We start from the raw sequence: 27,068 nt of genomic DNA on the forward strand, positions 1-27,068 counted from the left end.
AAGACAATTAATATAGTTGGAGAGCTTTTTTTTTTACATATACACATAATTCAATATATTAACAATCCATGCACTACTGAATAATTTTAAATTATTTTTCAAATAATTAAAATGGTTACTAAAACGTGAAACTGCATACTTCAACTTTTATAATTAATAGAATCTCTTATGAAATGTTATTGCAGATATACATTAAATTGTACAAATTTAGATTTGCTAAATAGGCACAGAAAAACACAGAAAGATTATTATATACCTGGATTTTCAACTTTCATGGTATTCAGACTTTAAAGATGAAGTAATTTTTAGGGCCTATTCAAAAATTGTTTATAAGCTAAAAAAAAATATGCTGGCTTTGGAATTTTCAAAAGTTGAATGGCTATTACACCAAATTAGTAATAGAAAACCATGAAAATTCTTTTAGCTATGTACTCATGTTCTTGACAAAACCCCCTGTTCAAGATTTACTCATTCGGTGTATAAGGAAATGAAATGTAGTTAGATCAGAAGATAGGTTATTTCAGCTAGCAAGTTAGTAAAAATGTTCATCTGTATAAAATCTGAAAAGCTTGAAAATAATAAAAAAATGTTGCATTGAACTACTAAAACAACACTGAAGGCAAATATGTTTTATTAATACAGCAAGCTGTTAGAAAGCAAGCAAAGTGAAAACTTACAAATTCATCATTTTTTAAGAGAAAAAAGGCAGTAAATTAGTCAATCTCCATGCTGGCTCTTTCTTTGTTATGTGCTAAACAGATTACATTGGCTGTGCCAAAATTAGGAATGCAACATGGTTTTACAGAATTATATCCACTATTTATACTGAATCGATGCATCCCAGCTGTGGACTGGGACTTGACAGTCTAATGCTTTAATGCTTCTTTTTTATCCTACGTGAAAGAAATTGACTTAGAAAGACATAGCTGTGATACTTTGGGGTTTCAGTGATAAAATTTAGGTTTTTTTAGTCAGCACAAGAAAGTCGGTAGTGTGCAGTCACCATCATAGTTTATATACTACCACTGAGGACAAATAAAAAAATAATTCAGGTTACACAGTTTAAAGCTGGTGAATACTGTATTGGCAGAATGTTGCTTCAGCAACCAGATGTTCTGAGACAAAAAAAAGCCCACCACCAAAAAACACAACCAAAACCAGAAAATACATGTCCAAATTTTGCCAATTGGCAATACATGCCAAATAGAACAAAAGGACAATCCAGGACATCATTGTTTTAAAAAAAAATCTCATAAAAGATAAGGAGACTAAATGGCAATCATTAAAATTGGTTATTACTTCTGGGGCTTTAATTCTCTTTTAGAAGATATCTAATATGACCTCTTCTTTAAAAAAACTGCTCAACAGTTACTTGATATATGACAACATCATTGTCTTAGGTTTATGAAGGAAGACTCTGCTATATGTCACTATATTTTACTAAAATCAAAGTTATTACAACTGTAATAAATATAGTTTTAAAAAACATTTAATGTACAATTTTATTTACATGCAAGCCCGTGAAAGGAACAACCTCCAGAAGAAAATGGTCTTGAAATAGGCCTATTTAAAATACAGAAGATCCACTATTTTATTGGAGGTGATGACGTATTTTAGAAGGGCAAATAACATATTTTTATTAACTGACTGCAACTGTGTTATCGGCTACTGGAAATACTGAAAGAATCCCATGAGTCTGTATTGCCTCCCCACCTATGTCTTCGCTGCAGAGGTGGCCTTTGAGTGTTTTTGTGTGAAGGTACCACTGAATTCATGACAATAGGTATGGATATTTGATATTCATATCGTTCCAACATCTGAGCAATCTTCTCACGAGTGACCCCATGTTTATTCCTCCTACAAAAATAAAAATTTAAATAAATTGTCTCATATGTTTATATGTTTACAGTCTTTAAGAAAAAAACCTCTGATCTCATAATTTTTCTTGGTTTTCATATTTGAAATTTCACTTTTATTACACTGTATTCTCATTCTCTCACTATTCAACTCGTATTAAGATTTATTTTAACAATTTACCACTCCATATATTAAATAACAGAAAACAATACAGTCATTCTTCTTCATTTCATACAGAAATGTGATGTTATTCACCAGGATTACCTAAATAATCTTTGCTTTCTATTTATTTATCAGATTTTACATGGTATATTAGCTAATGAGTAAAGGGATTAATAATATTATAGACTACTACTTATGAAAACAATGTTCAAACTAGCATAAAAAAGATGAAACTACATGGTTTCGAGACTTAAGGACAGAATATTTTCTCATCAATATATCTCCACATAAAATAAGGAGCAATTTTACTTTTGAACCAGAACAGCATGCTCATCATACCTTTATCTACTAGCTTTTACTGATACTTGCTGTAAATTTAGAAATGTACCAAAACACACATAAGGGAAGAGAGGCGAAAAGTGTCCTATTCTTGCAGTGTTTAATGAACAGCTACTTTCAGTGACAACTTGGCCTATTAAGTACCTGAGACATTAGACATTACATTAGAATGTATCTGTCTCCTTAGTATCTATGGAATAGGATCTTAAAAAGTGAGCAGAAAATTTCAGTCTGCCAAAAAGAAAACTATGAGGCACATGTATAAACTGCATGTCAGAGAATTGCCAGCTCTGTAACAGAACTAAATCTAGAAGAACAAACATAAACAAAACATTTCAATAGTGTAGACAAGCATTTATCATAACCCAATATATTCTTATCACCAAGAAACCTTGTCCAAGCTGAGTTATTTCCAAGTCATGCCAATAGGGAATATATGCCTGCACCTTTGTGCTTTCTGCCAGGGACAGAAGAGGCATGGGCCTCCTTACCAACTTGCTCAGTTCTGTAGAGGAGAAATCAATACTGGGAACAAACAGGCTATACTGGAAAGAGGATACTGTATACAGAAAAATTTTCAAAGAGTGATTTCCTCCCCCTGCCCCCCCCCGAGTTAAGGCATATTATTACAACAAAGAAGTACATATCAAGTTGACGAGGGTTCAAAGTATATTGGAGGTACCACACTAGTTTCACATTCAGAATGGAAGAAGAATTGGTGACCTCAGAAGTGTTCAGAATTATGCTGGCTCCTTAAGGTGTATTTTATCAGCTTTCTGGGAAGAAAAGGCTCAGGTAGAGTGTTTCTCTCATAGACACTCTTCCCTGAGACAACATCAGAAGCTAGAGTGATCATCACAAGCGGCTCATTGTTTAAATGCTACTAATTTCCACATTCTGCTAAAGAAGTCCAGGAGCAGCAGCATGTTGAACTTATCAGTTAACAAGTCTTAGCAGTATTGATTTTATTCATGAATATGAACAAGGTTAATGGTAGAGAAAAAAGCCAATCCCCTAGAAATATGGGGATTCTATAAAGCACTTGACTCTCATGACAGAAAAAAACTGAGAAAAGGAAGTCTGAGTCCTTTTATGCCAAATGGTGGAAACACAAAGTTATTCAAGATTTTCCATATCTTAGTACTCCTAGAAAAAGATTACAGCTCAAGCGCTCTAGGCATAAAGTGCACACTCATCCACAATTGAATGGACTTGTGTATAATCACTTCATAAATGACCAAATAATTTTCCTTAAACAAAAAGGCAGCATAATAAAATCGCCAACAGCAAAATCACATCAAGCATAGAAATTAATTAAAAAAAGGAAGCAAATCTGCTGTACAGTGTGATTTAATACTGGACTCTCCTCTTCAGGCATGTCTTCAGTCATCCTTTGGCGGTTTGACTACTCTGAAAGAGCATAAAGCCATCTGTCTTTAACGAATACAGACATACCAGCAAAAGCTCCTAACAGATAGTTATGCTTTGAAAGCTGGTTTTGCTTGGAGGAACACAGAATCTATTGATAAAAGCAAAGTTCTGTCACTATTAAATGCTTCTACACTAGAAGAATCTTCCATACCAATATACTGGCAAAGTAATCCTGCCAATACCAAATTGCAGTTTTATGATCATACTGAAGGAAAAAGGATTATATTAAACATGCTTGCATTTCACTTTTGTGTGAAGTTACACACCAGGTAACTTTTTTTAAACTAAAACAACATCCATCCCAAAATACAGATTATACACAGGATACCTGTTATTCCCCAAAAGCTCGGCTCAAATGTATACTTTTAAAAAAAAAAATTCTAGTTCCCAACTGATCAGCTACTCAGAAAGCATACAAACATGACGGGGTAATTTCTTCATCCAACACTAATTAAACACTTAAAAAAAGAAAATAATAATAATAAAAAACCCAATCTCTTCTACCAGTGATTTTGCCACTCATTTGTTCTCTCGCTTGCAGTTTTCAAGATTTCCTAAAAATGGTACCAAAGTACAAAATCCTTTATATAAAGGACTAAATGCTATGCAAGAAGTCTTGAGCACTACTGCAAGACATACGTCTGTGGAGTCAAGATGTTTTCACAGAAAAACGTGCACAAAACTAAACTAAGAGCAAAATCACTGATGAGTGACTCTAAAGATAATTTGTACCTCACAGGCACACCAGAAGAAAGAGACACTGACACCTATTCCACACTAAAACATCTGTCATGTTCTTGACATCAAGAATTCACCCAGTGTTGACCCAGAGAGCCTTCTCACAGATTTCTCAAACACACTAAGTGGTGGCAGAAACAACCCTATAAAAATAGTATCTAGAAATGCACCAGACTTCTAGAATATCGACATATTATATCACTTGATAAAAGTTACTAACAATTTAGACAGCACCACTAAAACCAAATAAACGAGGAGCATGTATCCAAAATATAAGGAAAGTCTTTTGCTAACTGAAGTAGGAGGTAGTGCATTTTTTCACAGAATCACAGAATCACTAAGGTTGGAAAAGACCTGCAAGATCATCAAGTCCAACCATCAACCCAACACCACCATGCCCACTAAACCATGTCCCGCAGTGCCACGTCTACACAGTTTTTGAAGGCCTCCAGTGATGGTGACTCCACCACCTTCCTGGTCAGCCTGTTCCAATGCTTCACCACTCTCTCAGTAAAGAAATTTTTCCTAATATCTAGCCTAAACCTCCCCTGGCGCAACTTGAGGCCACTTCCTCTTGTTCTATCACTAGTTACATGGAAGAAGAGACCAGCACCCACCTCACCACAAATCCCTTTCAGGTAACTGTAGAGGGTAATAACGTCTCCCCAGAGCCTCCTCTTCTCCAGGCTAAACAACCCCGGTTCCCTCAGCTGCTCCTCATAAGACTTGTGCTCCAGACCCCTCACCAGCTTCATTGCCCTTCTCTGGACATGCTGCAGCACCTCAATGTCCTTCTTGTAGTGAGGGTCCCAAAACTGAACACAGGATTCGAGGTGCGGCCTCACCAGCACCGAGTACAGGGGCACGATCACTTCATCACTCCTGCTGGCCACACTATTTCTGATACAATTGGCCTTCTTGGCCACCTGGGCACACTGCTGGCTCATCTTCAGCCGGCTGTCAGCCAGCAGCCCCAGGTCCTTTTCCACCAGGCAGCTTTCCAGCCACTCGTCCCCAAGCCTGTAGCATTGCATGGGGTTGTTGTGACCCAAGTGCAGGACCTGGCACTTGGCCTTGTTGAACCTCATCCAATTGGCCTCGGCCCATCCATCCAGCCTGTCCAGATCCCTCTGCAGAGTCTTCCTACCCTTGAGCAGATCAACACTCCCACCCAACTTGGTGTCATCTGCAAACTTGCTGAGGGAGCACTTGATCCCCTCATCTAGATCATCGATAAATATATTAAACAAGACTGGCCCCAAAACTGAGCCCTGGGGGACACCACTTGTGACCAGCCGCCAACTGGATTTAACTCCATTCACCACAAATCTCTGGGCTCAACTGTCCAGCCAGTTTTTTACCCAGCGAAGAGTACACCTGTCTAAGCCAGGAGCTGCCAGTTTCTCCAGGAGAATGCCATGGGAAGTGTCAAAGGCTTTACTGAAGTCCAGGTAGACAACATCCACAGCCTTTCCCTCATCCACTAGGTGGGTCACCTGGTCATAGAAGGAGATCAGGTTGGTCAAGCAGGACCTGCCTTTCACAAACCTGTGTCAGCTGGGCCTGATCCCCTATTCCAACTACCAGAAACAGAGTCTTAAGTGATCCCGTTTAGGAGGGAATTAGAATGTACGACTCCAGACAAATAATAAAATTACCCAAATTTATTATTAGCATAGTATTTGCTCAGGTACTGCACAAAATGTTGAGCTCAAAATTCGTAACGGGAATCCCAAAACTACAATAACATCTCTATTATTATCTACTTCCCAAACACATGAATATGGAAAAAAAACCCACCCAACCTTAAAAATTGAGCCCTCTCCCCAAGCAACTGAAAACCAAAATGAAACCTCACATCACCACCTTTCCTAAAGTCTCAAAAAAGAAAGTTTCCAGACAATGGGCCTCTCTTCAAATATTTAAAGCAACTGGAGCAGCTAAAACATTTCTAGGAAGCTCCTAAGAACTGGTAGCAGCACTTCACAGTTCAAGGGTTTTCCTTTGGTTTTGGGCAAGATATAAACCTTACTCGTACAATTAATGATTGGACAATAAAATTCAACAGTAACAACACTTCATGTTTGTTTATCCTGTTACCTGTTAAGACCATGTGAAAACATGAATTTTCCTGGAAAATCAGTCTGTCTTATGTAATGGAAATCGCACACTGAACATCTTAGAAATGTCTGATTACTAAGACAACTTCCTAACTTGGCTGTGCTGCACCCCAAACTAGAAAAACTTATTAGAAATCATCCTACAGAGAGAGGACTCCATCTCTAAAAGTAAGTTAGTGGTACCTTAGGAGCAAAAGGTGAAAACTTCAAAAGATTTATAAACACAATAAAGTCCAAGTCAGTAATGTAAGTATTATACACGCATACTTTGTGCATTGTAGGGGCTACTTTACAAAGCTGAAACAATTATAAGCCAAGTCAGTTGGAAGCATATAAAATGACAATCAGTGAAAGAACACTTTGCGATCAAGCATGAAAATACTACATTACATTTCAAACAATGAAATATCCCTAAGTTGGTTTGATACTTCATAGATTCCTAAAGCAGATACATCTGAGACAAATGAGACATTAACCAGGAATAATAAGCAGATTCCCAGGCTTCCTCACAACCCAGAAGTCCAATGACCTATGTCCAACAGTACTCTAAGTGAGATCCTCTGAAGACTGGGGACAATTTAACAGAATCTTGCAACAGAACAATGTAAAATAGGAGCTTTCTTTTAAACCTCTACTGATTAGTAAAGGACTGTTGTTCTTTGACACTAAGACATCTATAAAAGTAGACAAAACAAAGCACTTATATTGATGCACTCCTTGGAAAATGCATAATTTCTTTTGGTGTTCTACCTATTTCTTGCCGTCAGCGTTCTGTAGCAATGAATTTCTCAGAATAATTATTCATTATAATAGCAGCAATTCTTACAGGGGTCAATCATTTTTCTACTCATGTATGTCCAACAAAATTTTAATATTGACTTTTTGGGCCAACAAGACAGGACCTCTATTTATTTGTCTGTTTGTTTATCCATAACACTTCCATTTAAAGGTATATCTTAAAATGCCTATTTAAATAAAATACGTTTTATACTAGTAGTTAGGTATTTAAAAAATATGATACTGAATAAAATATAATGTACTGCATGCATATTTATGTATGCATATTTATCTGTCTGTCTATCTATCTCTATATATAAGTACAATGATTTCTGGAATATAAACCTTACTTTTCTAATTCTTCAGGATCAAACTTCCACCAAGTATCTGGCTCATGGAACTCCACTCTGTATCCCTTTTCTAGAGCCTGCAGCAAGCAAAGAAAAATGTGTGATATATGTATCATTATTACATAAAATGTCACAAAAAGTTTATAGACCAGTATAATAAGCAGATGTAGTTAACTCTGTGGTGATAGCATGCTGAATTTCACTTACCCCCAATCCGTCTTAGCTTTGCTTCCAGGCTAAGCAGATTAGATCAATTCAATCCTTAAACTGGTCTGAACTATTGCCATACCAATTACTGATCGTATCAATAAACAGTCTCTCTTTAGAAACTTGAGTAAGGAAAATGTTTCTGGACAAAACAGACCAACTTACCACATGTGAAGGTAAGTTTGCAAAGCTATAACAGATGATATAATCACACAACAAAACCTACCACTTCTACATATGGCTTCATTTCCCAGGCTTGAGTATTAGTGTTGTCTATTATAACTGGAGATTTTCCCTGCTCCATTGCTTGCTTTGCTGCAATGAAAAATAGTGCAAGTTAATAAACAACTATGTAACTCAAATAAAATGGTAAATGTAAATAAACTGTTCCAGATGGTTTTTGCACTAATCTAGTCTGACTGGAACACGCTATTCTAAGAAAAGGAATGAAAGCACTGAAAGAAAGGTAGAGACAGGAATAAAGTCGAAGGAAGAAGGTAAGAAAAATTAAGTGAAGGGCATAAAAAAAAAAAAGGTGGTAGTGAATTGATGCAAAGGGTAAATGGGAAGTGTACAAGTCAAAGCAACACAACAGAACTGCTCAAAGTCTGTGGCCTGCTGAGTATAGAAATGCTGGCATGAAACTATATCCCGGTTCCAGCTTTACCAGCCCTGCTGAATAACACATGGTGCATTCATAACTGAGACCTATGGTTAGGTACTGCAGTTCTTCTCCAACAAAATGCCAAGAAATAGGTGATTTCACAGAAAGACATCACATATCTGAAATATTTCTGAGGTCTATTGAAAAAAATAAATTTACAACCATGCTGTCTCTGCTCGAATAATGTTTGAACTCACTGGCAAATTTCTACCAAATCCAAAAGAAGGCAGAAGCTTCAGGAATAATAAGCTGCTTCCAAGTTCTACAAAACCGCAACTGGTCAGAAGGCACATCCAAATTAGTATCTTTAATGATGGAAAGACAGACAGAGCACAGCCATGATGCCATTTGTTTGGCAGGACACTTACGCAGTAGCATGCTTTTAGCTTTGGACCAGCAAGAGTATACTGCTTCTAACCCAGCAGAAGCATCCTAGAGATTACAGTGCAGAACTGAGATTGGTTGGAGGAGTTTAGGGGACAAAACATGCAAATCTGTTGGCTACCTGAGATTCATCAGCTCCACAGCAGAGAAAACATTTTAACGTTACCCTGATACCTAAAATGGTATCACTTTGTAAGCCCAAGACTGCTTTAGTCTTGATAAATTAATTAAGCATCTATCTTATGCCTAAACCTAACTTTGATCTTGAGATCAGGCATTCTTCTAAATCTCTTACACAGTTAGTGCAGAAAGCATTCTTAGAGGACTCCTAAATCACACTACCATTTGTCCCTGAAAAAAACACAACTACTTTTTTTTCACAGAATCACAAAGGTTGGAAAATACCTGCAAGATCATCAAGTCCAACCATGATCATCAAATCTCAACCATTTTGAGCACATCTAGAGAGCATGACTATCACATTCAGCTTCTACGGAATGCTACACAGGACACTTACCCAAGGAATTGAAAAACTCAAGTTCTATACCCTCATCAGCTTGATATCTCCTTCCATTTTATACAAAGCAGGACAGCAGTTAAACTATTCTTACCAGAAGTTCGGAAGGAACTCCTGCAGAGGAGAGTAACTAGAGAAGGTACTTGAGTATCCCACTTTGGGGACAAATGGGCTACCTTAATTTTCATTGTTTTAACTTCTGTCACCTTTTTATTTTGAAAGCAAGACCTCTGCCATTCTTTGCAGAAAGGGACACAACTTTTGTATCTTTAGAAAAGAACTACTTTGTGCATGAATCAGTAAATGAGGTTCTTACTGCAGCATCAAACTAAGGCAGATGGAGAAGCAGATTTCCAATTTATGACTGATTATCAGATTCATGAAGAAGATTCCTCAACTCCTCCTACAACTACTCTAAAGCATCTTACAATTGAAAGTAAGGTTTTTAAAAAATCTATTCCTCAGCTTCTTCGTGCCTCAGTTAATCAGTAAAAACATAACAATAATTCCTTATCTATTTTACAGAAGCATTATGAAGATGAATTCCATTAAAAAAATTAAAAATCAATTGCTCTGATGCTACACATTGAAGCCAAGAAAAAAATATTTAGTTAGTTCTAAGCAGTACTAGCAATGTGAGCCACAAACACATCAAGAATTTCACATTTCAAAATTCCTGAAGGAAAAGAACAAGGATTCAGTCCTTCTTTTAAAAGACACAGAAAGGGCGCAAAAGCAAAAAAAACCCAAAACAACATTATGGTCACAAAGCAAAACTCTGAACCTTAGGAAATACCTGAATTAAGGCTGGGTGTGTAGTAGTTACAGCATATGTGTATTACCATACTGTGATTAAATACATGTTTGTGCACTATTTCCTCCTATATACTCCTACCTTTTCAGCACAAGTGATGCACTTGTTCTGTATTTGAATCAGGGGGTACGTATCTGATCATCATCATGACCCAAGCATTCCTTTTGGTTTTTTGGAAGTAATTGTGAGATAAACAATGAGTAAGTCAGGATGACTGCAAAGGGAGAAGGATCATCTTTTGGTGAATGTTCTTGAACATCATCCCACCTCTTTCCAAGTGGCCACTACTTTGCATGTTCTTCATTTTCTAGCTGCCCAATTGCAAAAGTTACAGGTACCATTCACAGAAGTGATATGAACTCATCTGAATATGAAGACAGTGAAAATTTATTCTGAATATATGAAGTTTAATTACTACTACATACCCTGAAGAAAATATCTAAATTGCTAAGTTTGATATCCAAAATAGGAAGATCTTTTTAGTAACTGTGCATTAGCTTGCCAATGAAAAATTCAGAATACAATACCACTAGCGTTCACAGGAAAGATGATGAACTAGATCAAAGAACTGAAATATCTGAAGCTCAAAATACTAAAATAACACTCATACAAAAAAGTTTCCAGGGGAATTAATAATGTTCTATTAAACAAACTTAAAATAGTATGCATTAAATGAAAAGCGAGATCCACAATGAGTGTGAGGATTAAAAAAAATACATCTGTTGAATACCTGCCCATTTAGTGAACACTGCTCAAACTGTACACTGAATGAAGTAGGGATCTGAAGGAAGAAAAACCCTAAGTTATTGGAGAGAACTAGGGATTTATCTTGACAGAAATCAATCCATACAATAGGAAGAAATTAAATGAACAGGCTGGGAAGTAACTGTGTAGATGGAAGGGAGGAAAAAAGCAAAGATGAATTATGTTCCAACAGAGCACTAACAATCAGTGGAAAAAGCTATTAAAAAAAATATATATATATATATATTGCCCTGGCTTCATTAACCTTGCACAAATTATCTTTCTGAATCTGGGATCTAGCAAAGAAAACTGGTAGCAAGAGAATAAAGGTAGCAAGAGAATAGCCAATTTCGTAATGAAGATAATGGGACCATCATTAATTTACAAAAGCTTGTGAAGAAAGATTATATGATAGCTATAACTCACTCACATATTCTACCGTTTTGTTTTAACTATGGATCTAAGTGCTAAGTGTGCTGACATAATACCTTAAAGTTTTGTTTAAAAGTAAAAAAGTTACTAATTAATTAATTAATTTTATTAGTCACTGTCAAACCCAAACCAAACAAAAATAGAGTTTAAAAAGCAGACAAACCCCAACTCAACCTGTCAAGTCAACAATGTTAAAACCACAAAGCCAGCCAAAAGTTCCCGTAGAATTGGCAGGATGAACTAAAATAGGAGACACTTAGCAAAGCCACAAAAGTGAACTTAAAGGGCGAAGAACCCTGTAAGAATGACCCTGACCTCACAATTGAAGTCACAGTTCTAGTATTTCCTAATATTTGTGCACTTGACCTTACAACCTTCACATTAAATGTGTATGTGTTTTGCTATCAAGGGTATGTAATTCACTGTCTTATAAACATTTGAGAGTTTGAAATTCTGTTCACCTAAAATAAATTAATTTTTTCCCTAATGGGTCTCACTTGTAACTATTTTTTTGTCATACTTACTATAGTATAGATTCACTCCCTCCCCAAAAATGGGGGGAGGATAATTTTAACAGAATAATTTTCTCATATGTGAAGAAAGTAAATTTTTGCTTTCTCCATAATTCTGACATGAGGTTTATAAAGCTGTAGCTAAATATGTTGTCATATGAATATTAGAAAATACATAAATAACTTATGCAGCTGATATAATCTATATGAAACTTTAGCCTAGACTTACTCATCAGACAAGAATCCCAACTATCAGGATTACCATTCCCCTGAAGTTCTCATTTCATGTATTTCAGAGATCCATACACAAATGAAACCAAGAGCTTCTGAAGTACTTCAAGTCAGAGAGCTCTATCTAGCCAAAACAGGAGGTAAGAATTGAGTATAACTTCAAGCCAAAGCTATTCTGGCAAATATTTTGCAGTGAGGGTGTTATATGCAACACAGCACAGCTGTTCTTGTTCTTGCTATCAAAATCACTGAGTAACTAAATTATATACTGTTCTGGTTATCAAAACCACTGTGTAACTAAGTGATACAGAACCAGAGAGATCTTAAGGTCTAGTCAGAAACAGCCAGAAGCCATTATCAAGTGAGAATTGTTTGGTGGTCTTATATTTGTGAAGTGTTGAGCCCTCTCATCTATAAACTACTACCTTATCAACTCTTCTGCTCCTTATGCTCCTACTGGGAACTTCAAAGTATTTACTATTGCTGCACTCAAACATCAAAAGTGCTCTTTATAACTGATATTCTAATGATTGCTCTAAAAAATTCCTTCATTGTTCATACAGAAATGTTCCCTGATGTATCATAAAATTTTGCATTAGGGAGAGGAGGGTAGGAAAAGGGAGAGTATTTTTTTTTCCTTGACCCTCTGTATCTTTTGATTCAAAGAAGTAGTCCTCTCTACAGGAAGGAAGCTTCTGCTTGAGACACTGCAGCACAGAGAGTAATCTGCATGCACAGGCAATGGACTTGTTCAGTTTGTCCACTCCTTGGAGCAGACCAAACTGATAATGAGATTCTTAGAAATCTGCTATAGAAAGAGCAAGAATCTGTCTGCTACCCTTCTCACCCCAGGTATCTACTTCCTTACCAATTAAACCCAACCTTTGGACACTGCTAGGTATTAAGAAAGATGACTTATTAAAGCTGTTAATCTACACAAGTGAACTAAAATCTTCCTTAGAAAAACTCTTCCATAAATTTTGGATGAACCTCAGATCAGGAAAGATACTGGAAAAAGTAGGATACTCTGCTGTTGCCAGCATTAAAAAGGTTCAACTCTACCATCAAGATATGAGTATCAAATATAACAAATCAGCAGGTCATAGCACAAAGAAAAGATATTTTCTATTTTTAACTCTGAACCTTCTGTAAGTTCAAAATTTAATGTGTATATACACGTTAATTAAAATACAAAGAATACTTTAAATAGATACTTCTATATACCCTATACTAAACTATAAAGATACTCCTTTTCTTATAGACTGTTAACACACATGCACATTATCTATAGTTCTATTTTCTAAATATAAACATAATTTAACAGGATTCCTCTTATGCATTCAAACCTCTCTTCTGGTTCCAGTCATGGGCATCACCAAGCTGAGCAGCATTGTATGTATATCCATCTTGTTGACGAAAATAATCATCGGTGCTGAATACAATGCCATCACAACTTTGACCAAGCAGAATACTGTTAAACAAAGGAAAATGCAAAAATATTTTAACTTTTATTTTTCAGATAGAAAAAAAAGTCAGAGAAAAAAATATAGGTAAAATAAATTTAACTGTGCCCTATTTCTGAACTTCTTGCAAACTTCAAACAGGTTTGTAAAGGTACACTCATATGTATTACCAATAATTCTAATCCAAATTCAAGCAATACATTTCCCCCCCTTTCTACTATTTCTGTATTTGTTGTTTCTTCTCCTCCACCCCCAAGAGATGTTTGTATCCATCTAAGTTATGGTTATATTGCAGTAAGTTCTAAGTACCTCATAGTAATTTAATGTATTTACTAAGGTTTTCCATATGGATTCTCATTTGGAATTCTCTCTAGAAACCAATCTGATCATGAGGAACCTGGATGCAGCTGACAAATGAACTTGATGTTTAAATCCTTTTTCAGCACCTTAAACTCTCAACATGCCCTCTTCTGACCTTTGCCCATGCTGCTTGCCCATACGACGTGGGTCGAACACAAACAGCAAAAGAAAATTACTGATGTTTACAGCAATTTCCCTATTTTCCGGAAAAAGTAAAAGATCACAATGAACTTTCAAGATTGTCCTACTAATGAAAGTCAGGATTACAGAAGAGTGTTCATATTCCTTCAAGATCCTATACTCTTCTATTCCAGTTCTATGTCTTCTCCCCCACTTCTGGCGAAGCAGTCTTATTTGCCTCTATTTTCTCATTAACTCTGGCACTCACTGTATCTATAAGCCACTGGAATTCATACTCAGAAGAAAGCAATCCTTTTCTCTTTGTTTTTTTTTTTCTTTTTTTTTTTTTTTTCCTGGGTTACTTTTCCAAAGCTTTAGCAGTTGAGCCTACTTAAGAAAAGACCCCAAAATGTGATACATTAAAAGTGGCTAACTATCAATGGAGACCTCCCCTGGTTGAGCTGCGGTAAGCTGCTACATGAGTTACCACGTCTTGTAGAACTGTAGTTTCACTCTAATAGATGACAAGAAATTTAAGATAGGATTTTTTCATTTCTCAGTTTCTATCAGGGATTTATATTGTTTTTCCCCATCATTCGTACTCTAGTGCTAAAAGGGTGATAGGAAAGCCATGTGTTTTACTATCCCTGCATGTATTATTTCAAATCAGGAGAAAAACAATCACTTCTCTAATCACTTAAACCACCTGATTAGAGTGTTTTAGCTTAGTTTCCTAAGGCAATGCCATTCCATGGTGACTTCTGAACATACAGACTGATTTCAACAAAATCTGACAGAGTATTCTCTCAAAAATACTATGAATTTTTATGGGGGTGGAAAACAAACAGGCAAACCAAAGCAAAACAAATTTGTGAACAAATGGATAAAATGCAGAGATTCAAATTAAAATCCATAAAGACAAAAAAAGAGAAAAAGACTGCAGTGCAAATTTCACATTTACCCAGTCTCTTAGGCCTGCCATTTCCAAGCAACATATATATTTTACTGGCTAGAAGTTTACTTCATTTGTAGGTCAGAATAAGTTGCGTTACATTCTGCTTCTTGCACAGCTAACATTAAAGATTACGGGGAAAATTTAAGTATACTTTAGCAAACAATAAAAGACACTGTGGGGAAGCCAATGAGTGTAAAAAGGGGAACTCTGAGAGATGCAGTTGCAATGTTCACTGTTAACATGTTTGTTTTCACTCTGTGTTGTAATATTTTATATTACTGATAATATGTTTGTTAATTACAGAAGTTATTGTAATGGATTATGTAGGAATCCTACAAAAATCCATTAAGCTTTTCTAGAATTCTGTATTTATATTGTCATGAAATGCCACAGCCAAAACTTCTAGAAGCATCATAGAGCTGACTTTTGGATTTAACTAAAATTTATCCTATATGTTGCCCAGCCACACCAACAAATACCTGTGAGTCAGAGAAACCGATTACAGCAAAGTTACAGGGCATAGTTAACTGCTGGTTGATCAACAATATCAGAATCTCTGTCAAATCAAATCCACATTAATCCATCGCAATGAGCAATTCCCATTCTGCCAAATGTAAGCTTTACTTTCAGAAAGTCCTTGGAAACTGATGTTTAAAGGAAAACCTTGTAAAACTGAGGCAACAGTACAATTGTGTTTAAAGTATGATCTACAGACTAAGTGTGATTACAAAACCTGCTTGACCATTTCTGTTTTCTATAGTATATTTAAATTTGAAAATAGAAAACAGCCACTTAGTGTCACAGAGCATTTATAGCCCATTGCAACACTCAGATATCACTGTCCTTTGGAAATTTAGGCAACTATTCTGGCTCAGAAATAGGCAATGTACCCAAAGGCTACAAAAACCAAACTGAACTAGCAGTATGTGGGATGCACTACTGCTGAGGTGGCAGGAACAGAAAAGAACTAGCCAAACTAGCCAAATCCCAAATAATGTAGGGGAATAAATATCTATCAGTTCTAAGTTACCAAGCTTTCCTATATATATCTGCAGGAAGAGCTACTTAAGTTTAATTCCTGCACAAGGAATTTTCTATGTTTTGCCACCTGTCACCAACAACAGACCTGTTATGGATCATACTTTAAAGTCTGGGACACTGTATTACATATTAACTTACATTCCTACACATTTATTGTCCCACAACTATGTTGTTGGTCATTTTTGCTTCTAAAATAGAGAGATCTGTAACAATCTGTCCTCAGATTACTGAGGACCAGAAGAAACTACTAACAATGTAACCATCAAGTAACATCATGAAAGCTGCATACAAGCTAGTTTTTCCTTCTTGCTCTTTCTCCCTTTTCCAGAGTATTATGGTTACCTCAGGATAAATAGCAATGCTATTTCACAAAGCAGAGCATGATACACCAAAAGTACAGCCACTTTTTTTGAACACTGTTCAATAATTATTTTTGTTAGAGCCTGTGCCTTTCAATAGTGATTCTGTGATTCTGTGAATAGGATGTGTATTACACTGGTTTAGGAGAGCATGGAAGAATTCAAAGCCTATTTTTGTTCTAAGTAGATAAAATGGCACCAGTAAATCATACACCACACACAACAGCATTTTTTCATATCTATTCCTCTCTTGTATAAAATATTTAAGAGGAATTTATATTCATTAGGTTACTTGGCCATGATTTCAACATGGCCCAATTTTCTTCTTTACGGTATGCTACATTTGCCGAATAATAATGCTAGAAAAACTGGAGCCATCTTCCACACTCACTTCTTGTGTGCTGAATGTATATAGACACATCTTAGAGTAAGGACCATATGCCTTAATAAAAGACATAGCAAACAATAACTGGGATTCTTCTACTAGCAGAGTAGATAGATACACCCCTACAGCTCCTAGGAGCCTGACCATCAGGTTTCTGTAGGAATATATAGGAACTGATAAATCAACACTAATAGGACTAATGGGGCATTCATTTTTATTGTTATTTCTAGGAACTGACTCTGCTCAGTGTTTTGGAGAACAATTCACTTACTCAAATTCTTCTGTTGTATCTTCCAAACATCATTAGTTGTAGCAATAAAGAAACACAGTGACAAGGGTTTGGGAATCTTGCAAACCCATCAAAGTTTATTCTTGAAATATTTTGTTATTATTCCTTGAAGTTCAGACTACACCACAATTTATTTACGAACCTATATAACTGATATAACAGATTTGATACAGTAAACTATGTTTGCAAGAATAATCCTAAAACTACAGAATTTGGGAAGGCAAAGTGACTACCAAAGAGGCCAGAGTAACAGAACCCTCACCCTATACACCATACACAAGCTATCGCAACGTAATGAGTTTATGAACTGAAACTTCAATTATTACAGCAATGATCATAGCCTGTTTCTAAATTGTGAAATTAAATCATAAACACAACATTTTAAAAGCCTGACCATAACCTCTTCCAGAATTCATAGTATTTAAATTTGTAAAATTTAAACCACATACTTGTCAACGTCATATGAAATAATTCACATATTTCTAATACGTATTTGGAAATAAAATTTATCCCAGGCTCATGAACTATGAAACAGAAACAACAAAAAGCACATCTATGTAAAGAAAGCATCATTACTATATAAACCCACAAAGAGATGATATTCTACTTTTGAGAGATGGAGAAAGACAAAAAGTAAGATACATACATTTCTAATAAGAGAGTCAAATTACAGATCAGTCAGCATCAATATGTGCAGACGCCTGAAATGAGTAGCAGTATTATCCAACTGTTGTAATCCAGCTTTTTCACCCTAAACCTTCCCTGCAACTGAACACCCACCTTTGAACATAGTAGGAGAGTGAAATTAAAGCAGATTAAAGCAGCTCACCTACTTTTCCCAGGCATGCTATCTGATCTAATAGAAGATATAAGCTCAACGTACAAAACTCATCTTGAAACCAAAATATTCATTTTAACTAGCCAGCAAACCAATACACGCTTTTTCCGGTGCATGCGCGTGCACACACACACACACAAATCCAGCTTTCATTTTTCTTCAAAGCTAAAATGGTCCCCCAACCTGCATCCTGGTTAGCCTACTTTGATGGATGATTTTATAATAAAGAAGATCTCTAATAATTCACTTACTTAAAATAGCTAACATATCACAGACGGGGAAAAAAATAGACAATAACTAAATATAATTTTAAAATCTGTAGTATTACTAATCTGTGTAAATGCTACTTTAAAAGCATTGCTTGTAACACTGTTTCAAGAAATACATACTTCTACATTCAGCTATAAATACTAACTCTTTAAATCTTCCATTGAGAAGATCGAGCTCTCAGGAAGAATGGACCCAGATAAAGATAACCATCTTATATACTCCTGACAATGGATTTAATTCAAAATGTACTTCTTAAATGACACCAATATTTGTTCCTTCAACCTTATTAAGCTCCTTTTTGTTCAAATTCATGTTCAGATGTTTATGGAGGAATGGAAAATTGCAATTGCCTCCAAGTTCAGTAGCAATATATCCTAAAAATCCAAGTCTGTTTTCTTGTAACTTTCTCCAGCATTATAAGATCACATTATCATCTACTTCTAATTGTAGCAGACTTTTTTTTACTTGGGCTAAAGATATCACTGCTGGGTATCTGTCTGGCCAAATTGTTTTAGAAAATTTCTTACTACATGGTCAATAACTTCCAAAACCAAGGAAGAAATACAGCACTTTTCTCATGTTTTGTTATTCCAAGCTTTTCTCTGAGAAGCTTTGGACTGAGGAAGTGAAATCTGGCAAAGTACATGCATTTGTTTTTCCTGCAAAATTTTTTTGCGTATCTGACCATGCTGTAGGACTTCAAAATGCCACGTGCACAGAAAATAACAGTGAAAAGTACTCATTTTTGTACAAAGCAGAGCAGAAGATGCAGATTCTCAGTGCAGTAAGCCATTCCTGAACAGAGCGTTCTTGCAGCAGCAGGAAGCTGATTCAGTACCAATACTGCATTGTAAGAACACATTTCTCCCAACACAATCTTAAGAATGGCAAGAGAAGGAACAAAATTGGCCCTAAGTAAGGACACAGGAAGCATAGTGGTACAAACACTGGAACAAGCAACTTGGTACTGGCAGCAGAGCTGGGAAATAGGGACAAGGGAAAGAGTGAGGCGCAAGGAAGAAACTGGTACAATAACGCTGGGAATGAGATAGTAACACTGGCTGAAACACGGACAAGATGGATCTGGGAAGAAAGCGAGGGAGAAGGAAATGACAAATCAGCTTAGAATTTAGGAGCAGATGGGGAGCTAGTAGGCACAGACCAAAAGCCATAATTAGATAGCAACAGGAAAACAAAACTGGAAATAGATGGATAAAGATATAGGAACTTGAATGAGTCTCAGGAGGCTGGGATTGTCTAGGTCAGGTGAACGCAGGAAATAAACAGAGGAGATGAGGGGAGCTCCCCAATGATCAGGAAACCGCTAATGTTTTGCTCATATTTAAGGCAAGTAAAGACAAGGACCCAAGGAACTACAGGCTGCTCAACCTCTACACTGCAGAAGTCTATGATGTTACACACACAAACATAGTCAAATTAGATTAAGAATAAGACTTAATTAATAATACATATAATTTCCTCACATTAATTCTGGGTTCCCTCACCACCACCACCAGGTACCTGAGATGTGATTTAATGGGAATTAACAATTACAACCAAGCGTTGAACATACGAAACTGCACATAATTGAATACACTGAAGAACAAGTCCCACACAGTTCAAATTCTGCACACAAATTTGGTGACTATTCTTGACCTTAATCTCATCGTGCCCACTTTCCCATCTGTTAAATTAAATTAGTAATTGATCTTACTAGCAAGAGATGAAAAAAGCAAGAATATGTGTTCATAAAAACCTGAAGATATTTAGAATCTTTCAGATAATATGAATAACATTTGGAGAAAGACTCAAAGACAATTCAGCACACAAAACATGAAAAATAAAATATTATATTCTGTTCTATTAGATATCTCCACATTAAGTATTATGCAATTCCTGCACTGAATTAGATAATACTTAAAAAAAAGGATTTTGTCCACAGGGTGGGTTTTTTTTTTTATTTTCTGTGTCGCTTTCATATATTAAAGAAATTATTGTAATAATAGCCACACAGGCTCATGCAGCTTCAGAAATGCAGGTTTGCAAAATAGAGCACTCAGTAACTAAAAAATGTTATAGTTAAAATTATACAAATATATAAGCTAGAAATTTCTAATAGTTATTTTTCCTATGATATGGAGATCATAGTCTCTGTATCCATTTAAATATCAGGGGAAAAAAACAAACAGCAAGGTTACTTCTTCATACATAAAACAAGGAAGAACATGATCCCTGTATCTATCTAAAGGACCCTTAGCATACAACAGAAGATAACCACAGAAGACATCCCATTTGCAATGTACAGTTTCTGGATGAAGCTCAATCAGTAAGTGCTGATATAGTAACTTCTTTTTTTTTTATGCAAGAGAAACCCATTTTCACTTAACACAGGTAGTGTCTGTGCTCTATGACAACTTTGTGCTTTTTAAACTAGGCAAAAAAAAAAAAAGTTAAAATCCAAGTTAGAGGTGGTACTTGCTTTTAACCTGTCAGACTTCAACCGGTACATTTTTAAAGCAAAACAATACTTTTCTTGTGTGTTGTTCACAAATAAACAGAGAAGTTGACAGACCACAGTATGAAAAAAAGGGAATGAGATTATGCTCAATTTCATCAACACACTAAAAACAAATTAAGTATTTTCAGAGTAGCAAAATTTTTCTAATGGTCTTTGAAGAATTTTGCATGGGCATAAAATAGTACTTCTGGTTCAAATTAATGCTGCTAGATTTGACAGAAGATTTTTTTAAATAAAGGAATTTAAAAATTAAAAAAGAGGCAGACCATGACATACTAGTACACCTGAAAGTTTCAGAGTAAGAGATTATGCAATTTAATGGATACAGAACATTTTAAATTTAACATAAAACAGCTCCTGTTCAAAACTCTCAAGGAGACCAAAAAAACCCAATTTTTTTTTCAGTATTTACTGTCATACGTCCTCATTAAGTAAAAATTACTGTATTTTAATAGCCTAATTTACAAATACCAAAGTTTGCCAAGTGCTTACAGATAATTTTTTAAAAAATTCTTAAAAATTTTTGTTTGAATAAGCTTCCCAAGCTTTAAGTCTTTACTTACCGAGAAAGTGTTGATTTCCCTGAACCAGGTAGGCCCCTTAAGATTAGGAGCAACTTCTGTGAACAACCGAATCTTTCTTCAGGTATCTGCAAGGAAGAAAAGCTGTGCACTCCTTCTGTATTTTCAGCTTTTGGATCCTTCCAACACTTTTCTCTGGTTTCACAGAAACCATTATTTTGGAGTCCATTCTGGTCATTATTTCCATTTCTGAAGACCTGAGTAGTATGGATATCAATATGACCAGGATAGTTCATACTTTGATCAAGCAATGGACCATGACTGTTGATATCAGTATTTCCATGGTAACCATGATGATTTTTGTAAGAAAGTTCACCATTCTGAGAAGGGAGAGCATTTGTTTTTTGTGGTGGGGAATTAAGTATCTGAAAATGTGACTGATGGTTGAATCTAGGAGGAAAAGGCCCCTGAGGTACTATGAGAGACTCTGTTGGCTGCCAAGCAGGTCTGAATTCAGCCACTGAGTAGTTCCAGTATTTAGAATCTACTTGTCCATTAAAGGTATTTTCAGTTTTCCAGCCACTTGTTTCCATGACAAACTGCTGCTCATTGCTTGTCTTCTGACTGTTCTCTTCCCCAAAGAAACACTGTCCATTCTCATAAAGTGGTTGTGGGCTGCCCAACAATACGCATTGATAACCCTCTTGTGAGATTTGACTACAGTTATATGGAGAGTATTGTTCTTGAGAAGTTTCAGTTTCTTTTTCCTGAAAATTAGTATCTAAATTTTCATTTTCCAGCTGGTGAATTTCTTTATAGAACTGGTCCAGTTCATCATCTATTTCTGGTACAGCAGAAGAAATAGTCTGCACCTTCTTTGCCTCCTTTCTTTTAGCTCTGTTTTCATGCAATTCATTCCCATCTCCCTCAGTGCTTCTGCATTCATTGCAACTGCCAGATTTGTCCTGTCTGTTACTTTCCGCAGGCTTGTAAATTGGTCCGATAAATTCTTTACTTGTAAAAAACTCTTCATCTGATGCATTTCTATTTACTGAGAATGATGTGCTACTATTTCTAATATTATCTTCACCAACAGTATTTGTAATAAAAGGGTCTTTCTTTCCTTCAACTTCAGTGTCATTTATTGACGCAAATGGAGGATTTACATTCTGCAGAGTTTCTGAATCGATTGGCTGACTAAGCGCTACATTATATTCAGGGAGCACTTCATTCAGTGTTCCCAAGACACCAGTAAGCTTCTGCATTTTATGTTGCCCTTGGTTATCCGAGGCACACACTGGTATCAAATCATATGATGTTCTCTCAGTGTCCACTTCCTCTTGAATACCTTGGTTATCATCATCAAAGAGTTTCTCATAAGCCCCTTCTGTTGACTTCATTTTTTTAGAACACGGTTCAGTTGTGATTTCATCCTGAAACTCCAAGAGCCTTACTCTACTTTCAGCATGGAGCATCTTAGAAAAAAATTAATACATCATCAGCATGCACATTTTCAAAGTAAAGTATAAAAAAGCAGAAGTTATTCAGCCCTATGATATGGATCCTCAGACCCTCCACGGTCACAACTAAAATGCACTCAACCAAAAGAAAAGCGGACATCAGCTACTGGAAGTCTTGTTTAAACAAAATTGCCACATTATTGCACATCTTTAGCAAAGAAATACATTAGTGTTGTACCAGTCTAGCAATCACATTTTATGATAGATCTTAAACAATTTACAAATCACACTTTTTAAATGTGAATATTTGAAAAATTAATTACATCAACAACCTCTGTTCTCTACTGACCTATGTTAATCTGCCAAGCATTACAAATCTCTTTTACAGCATAAATATGTGCCAATTTCCAAAGCACAAACTGGTGCCTGACATCACTACTAATATGACCAACAAAAATGCAAACACTTCAATCATAAGGATTATTTTCTGTGACACGAACTGAACTCAACTAATTCATTTAACACCAATCAAACAGATGCTGGATGGCATTTATAGTTTGGTACTAGTCAAATAAGACTTAAAATGAAATCTGCAATCTGTTACTATGTTTCTGGTTTTTGAACAACTAAAGACCTTTGTTAGGGAGCAAGACCACTTGGTTGCATGTTTTATAAAAATAAACACCGAAAAACCAATCCCTGCCTCAAACAGACTGCAATCTAAGAATGAGCTAATAAGCTTCAGAAAGATTCAGAGGGATGAGAGCAATTAAAAAAAAAGCAAGATGGCACTGACCACCGTGACATGCAGTCATGCCATTATCCACCTGTCAGAATTACTTGGATTTTCCCTTGTATTCCAGAGGTCTACATAGAATGCAATAAAAAGCAACAGTCATTTTATTATAAATCAAGTGCCAAGCAGTTTATTTAGCAAACCATCCTCCCCAAAAAAACCCAAATGCAGTACCAAGCAAGAAAGTATTTTTCCTACTAGACGGTTTATTCTACTGCTTTCTGTGAACATTTCAATTTTCTAGCAGTAAATATTAATAAAATGTCACATGCTCTTAATTCTGGAGAAGAAAATAAGTTTTTTTCTTTATCTGAAAAGGATCTGCAGGTAGTATTAAGGGAAGATTTGTAAGTAACATTTATCATCTCATGTTCACTTGCAAAACTGACAAGAAAAGGTGTTACTCTGGGCACTTTCTCACCTACTATCCAAAGGAAGAGAATTCTGCCACCCTCAGTCTCCAAATGTCTAGAACAAGAGGATTTTACGGTTTGCATTTGACTTTACTACTTGGAAGGCAGCAGTAATGTCAGAAGGGGGAGAAACATGGCAATGCAACTATTCCTTTTACTCAGAATTGGTGGAACAACATTGTGGGTACTATGGTCTCTCCTCCTCTCAAGATATATATGTTTTATGCATACCTCCAGCTTCTCAGTTCCTCTTTTTTGTAACTTAGAAAGTGAGAATGTCATCATATGAATCACGGACTCTGTCCTCCATCTATACAAAAATGTTACTCTACCTTGACTCAAAAACAGGGTTGGAATAAAAAAGTTGCTTTATTAGCTTCTATGTCCTCATCTGTCTTCTGGGATGCTGTTTAAGCAAAGCACATATTCTGATGTGGAATGAAAACAGAGAGCATGTGAACACTTGCTGCACAACTGTATCTCTAAAGATGGAGGATGCTGCTCTGTGACCGTCCCACACAGGAATACGCTTTCTTACTAATCTTTAACAGACTTTCTCTGACTATCCTTTGGGACAGAAAAGTTGCATTCAAAAGCATCTCCACCTGCATTCTTGGGGAGGACAGAGCAAGTATGTACTGAGAAAGTGCAATCTAAGTGACAGTCTTGTCTCTTGAATGGGATAGGCATAAGGCTGTCGTATTTCGCTAAAGAACTGGCTGTAACATGAGCAAGCATATGTGATTCACTTGGTTGGCAGTTGCAACACTAAATTACCACTTTAACTAACCTCCCAAACATCCAGAACTCTCAACCAAGTAACTCATGGACTTAAGCTCCACCTGTACAATGAATTTCCAAATGGAAAAATAAGGCATATGTGGCAGAACTTAAAAGCGTGGGGGGAATTGCTTGGTTTTGCCTGTGTGACCACCTTTTCTGGGTACGGAGGCGGCAAAGCATGTAGGCCGCGTCCCTCACACAGAGGCAGGCCACACCTCAGAGCCGGGGGAAGCAGGCGCTGCTCCCGCACCGGGATGGCGGCGGCAAGGCCGCCGCTGGGAGCGGGGTGCCTGAGGCGAAGCCGCGGCTACCAGGAGCCGCCAGCCCAGCCCTCGGTAGGTGTGTCAGCCGCTTCCTCCCTCCGCACCCCCCTCCCCGCCCCACACACACTTCCCTCAGCCCGACGCCGATGTCCCACGACCTCAGCAGCCGGCTCCTGTGCGCCAACGCTACCGGCCCCGCACTGTCCCCCTCCCCGCCCGGCCGCAGCGACCCGAGCACTCGGCCACGGTCCCCCTTCGCCACACGTCGGTGGCAGCGGTGGTGGTGGTGGCGGCGGCGGCGAGAAGCGCCTTCCCAACCCCACTGAACAGAAGCCCTATCCACTTGCGAGTGAGGAGACCAACCTCAAGGCAGAGGCGCCCGCCTGTCTTCCGCCGCCTCGGCAAGCAGTGTACACTCAGCAGGCGGGGGAGGAGGGGAGGGCAGCGCTGCCAACCCTTCGCTCTCAAAATGGCGCCGCCTCCCTCTGCCCCTTCACCCCCGCAACCCCCAGCTGTTATGGAACTAGTAGTTTCGCCCGGCCGGGCGTCGGACTACAACTCCCAGCATCCCCCTCCGGTGGGAGCCGTCCCATCCCGTCCCGTCCCGTCACTGAGCGCGCGGCCGTTAGGCGTGGGAAGGAGACGTTACGGATAGGCCGGGAGAAGGCGTCCGCGCGCTTGCGGGTGCGTGCCGGGGCTGTGAGGGGCGGGGACCGAATGCTCCGGCGGGACGTGTGAGGTTTTCCTTTTACACACCCCGTTCCGCCCTCCTTGGAGGAAAACGACCTGAGCCAACACGGGGGAGTGGGTTTTAGGCTAATTTAAACTCTTTTGGGGGTTGTCTCAGCCTGCGGGGAAGTGTTGCGTTTGTGAGGGCACAGGCCATCTCCGTGGTTTCCCAGCTTCGGGGGCTGCTGGCTGTGCTGCAGTAAAATTGGCAAGCTTATTTCTCTAACTCAGTATTAAGACATACGGTATTTTATTCTTGGTGGAAGAAAAAATCCCAGTTACTGAAACATAGGGCAGAAGCTCTAGTCAGCAGCCTTGCCTGTGTTCTGGAGCACAAATCTTATGAGGAGCGGCTGAGGGAGCTGGGGTTGTTCAGTCTGGAGAAGAGGAGGCTGAGGGGAGACCTCATCGCTCTCTGCAACTACCTGAAAGGGGGTTGCAGAGAGGTGGGTGCTGGTCTCTTCTCCCATGTAACTAGCAATAGAAAGAGAGGAAATGGCCTCAAGTTGCGCCAGGGGAGGTTTAGACTGGATATTAGGAAAAATTTCTTTACTGAGAGAGTGGAATAAGCTGTCCAGGGAGGTGGTGGAGTCACCGTCACTGGAGGTGTTCAAGGAACATGTGGACGAGGCATTGTGGGTCATGGTTTAGTGGGCATGGTGGTGTTGGGTTGATGGTTGGACTTGATGATCTTACAGGTCTTTTCCAACCTTAGTGATTCTGTGTGTTGCCTCTGTTTTGCTTTTCCACCTCCCTGTTTGGGCCCTCTGCTGTACCCACACCGCATTTTGACTCTGGTTTCTGTGGTATGGCTTACCTTCCTAAAACTGTGTGATGGTTGTTTTGTTTTTTAAATAATGAAATAAACTTTGCAGGCATATTTTGCCCAGATTTTAGGCCTGCCCACATTGATTTAAGCATTTTTTTTGTCTGTAACCCCAAGAGAGAACATATATTGTAATTCGTTACGTATATCCATGTACTAAATTAACTTACTCTGACCACTGTGTTAAGGATAAAATACTTTCTTCTGTAGAGTTTTGAGGATCAGAACATTTATTTTGCTTTAAGTGGTATTCTGATTTTTGTGTAAGAACAACAAAGACGTATTTTAGCAAGATGATGAAGTTCTGATGAGGATTGTCCCCAGTGTAAAAGCTGCCCAAGTTTCCTAGATGTGTATTGTACTTACATGAGCTTGCAACTTTTCCCTGCAGCATAAATAG

General features: G+C 37.5%; 1 protein-coding gene across 1 annotated transcript; it reads right to left on the reverse strand.

Moving 5' to 3' along the window:
* Nucleotides 1–986: 986 nt before the first annotated feature.
* LOC104251116 (NEDD4-binding protein 2-like 2) lies at nucleotides 987–25,500 on the reverse strand. Its single transcript, XM_059822322.1, has 6 exons — nucleotides 25,477–25,500; nucleotides 21,441–22,873; nucleotides 13,626–13,750; nucleotides 8,208–8,296; nucleotides 7,775–7,851; nucleotides 987–1,857 (listed from the first exon to the last, which is right to left on the reverse strand). Exons 2-6 carry the CDS (start codon nucleotides 22,871–22,873, stop codon nucleotides 1,659–1,661), a joined length of 1,923 nt encoding a protein of 640 aa, XP_059678305.1. The 5' UTR covers nucleotides 25,477–25,500; the 3' UTR covers nucleotides 987–1,658.
* Nucleotides 25,501–27,068: the final 1,568 nt, after the last annotated feature.

Source organism: Gavia stellata, chromosome 1 (genome assembly GCF_030936135.1).
Source record: "Gavia stellata isolate bGavSte3 chromosome 1, bGavSte3.hap2, whole genome shotgun sequence".
Lineage (NCBI taxonomy): Eukaryota > Metazoa > Chordata > Aves > Gaviiformes > Gaviidae > Gavia > Gavia stellata.

Coding starts and splice junctions, on each gene's coding strand:
- LOC104251116 (XM_059822322.1), bottom strand. CDS start 22,873: ATGCTCCATGCTGAAAGTAGAGTAAGGCTCTTGGAGTTTCAGGATGAA. Junction 8,297..13,625: donor TGACTGGAACCAGAAGAGAG/GTTTGAATGCAT, acceptor TTTTCATTGCAG/CAAAGCAAGCAATGGAGCAG. Junction 1,858..7,774: donor GATCCTGAAGAATTAGAAAA/GTAAGGTTTATA, acceptor TTATTTTTGTAG/GAGGAATAAACATGGGGTCA.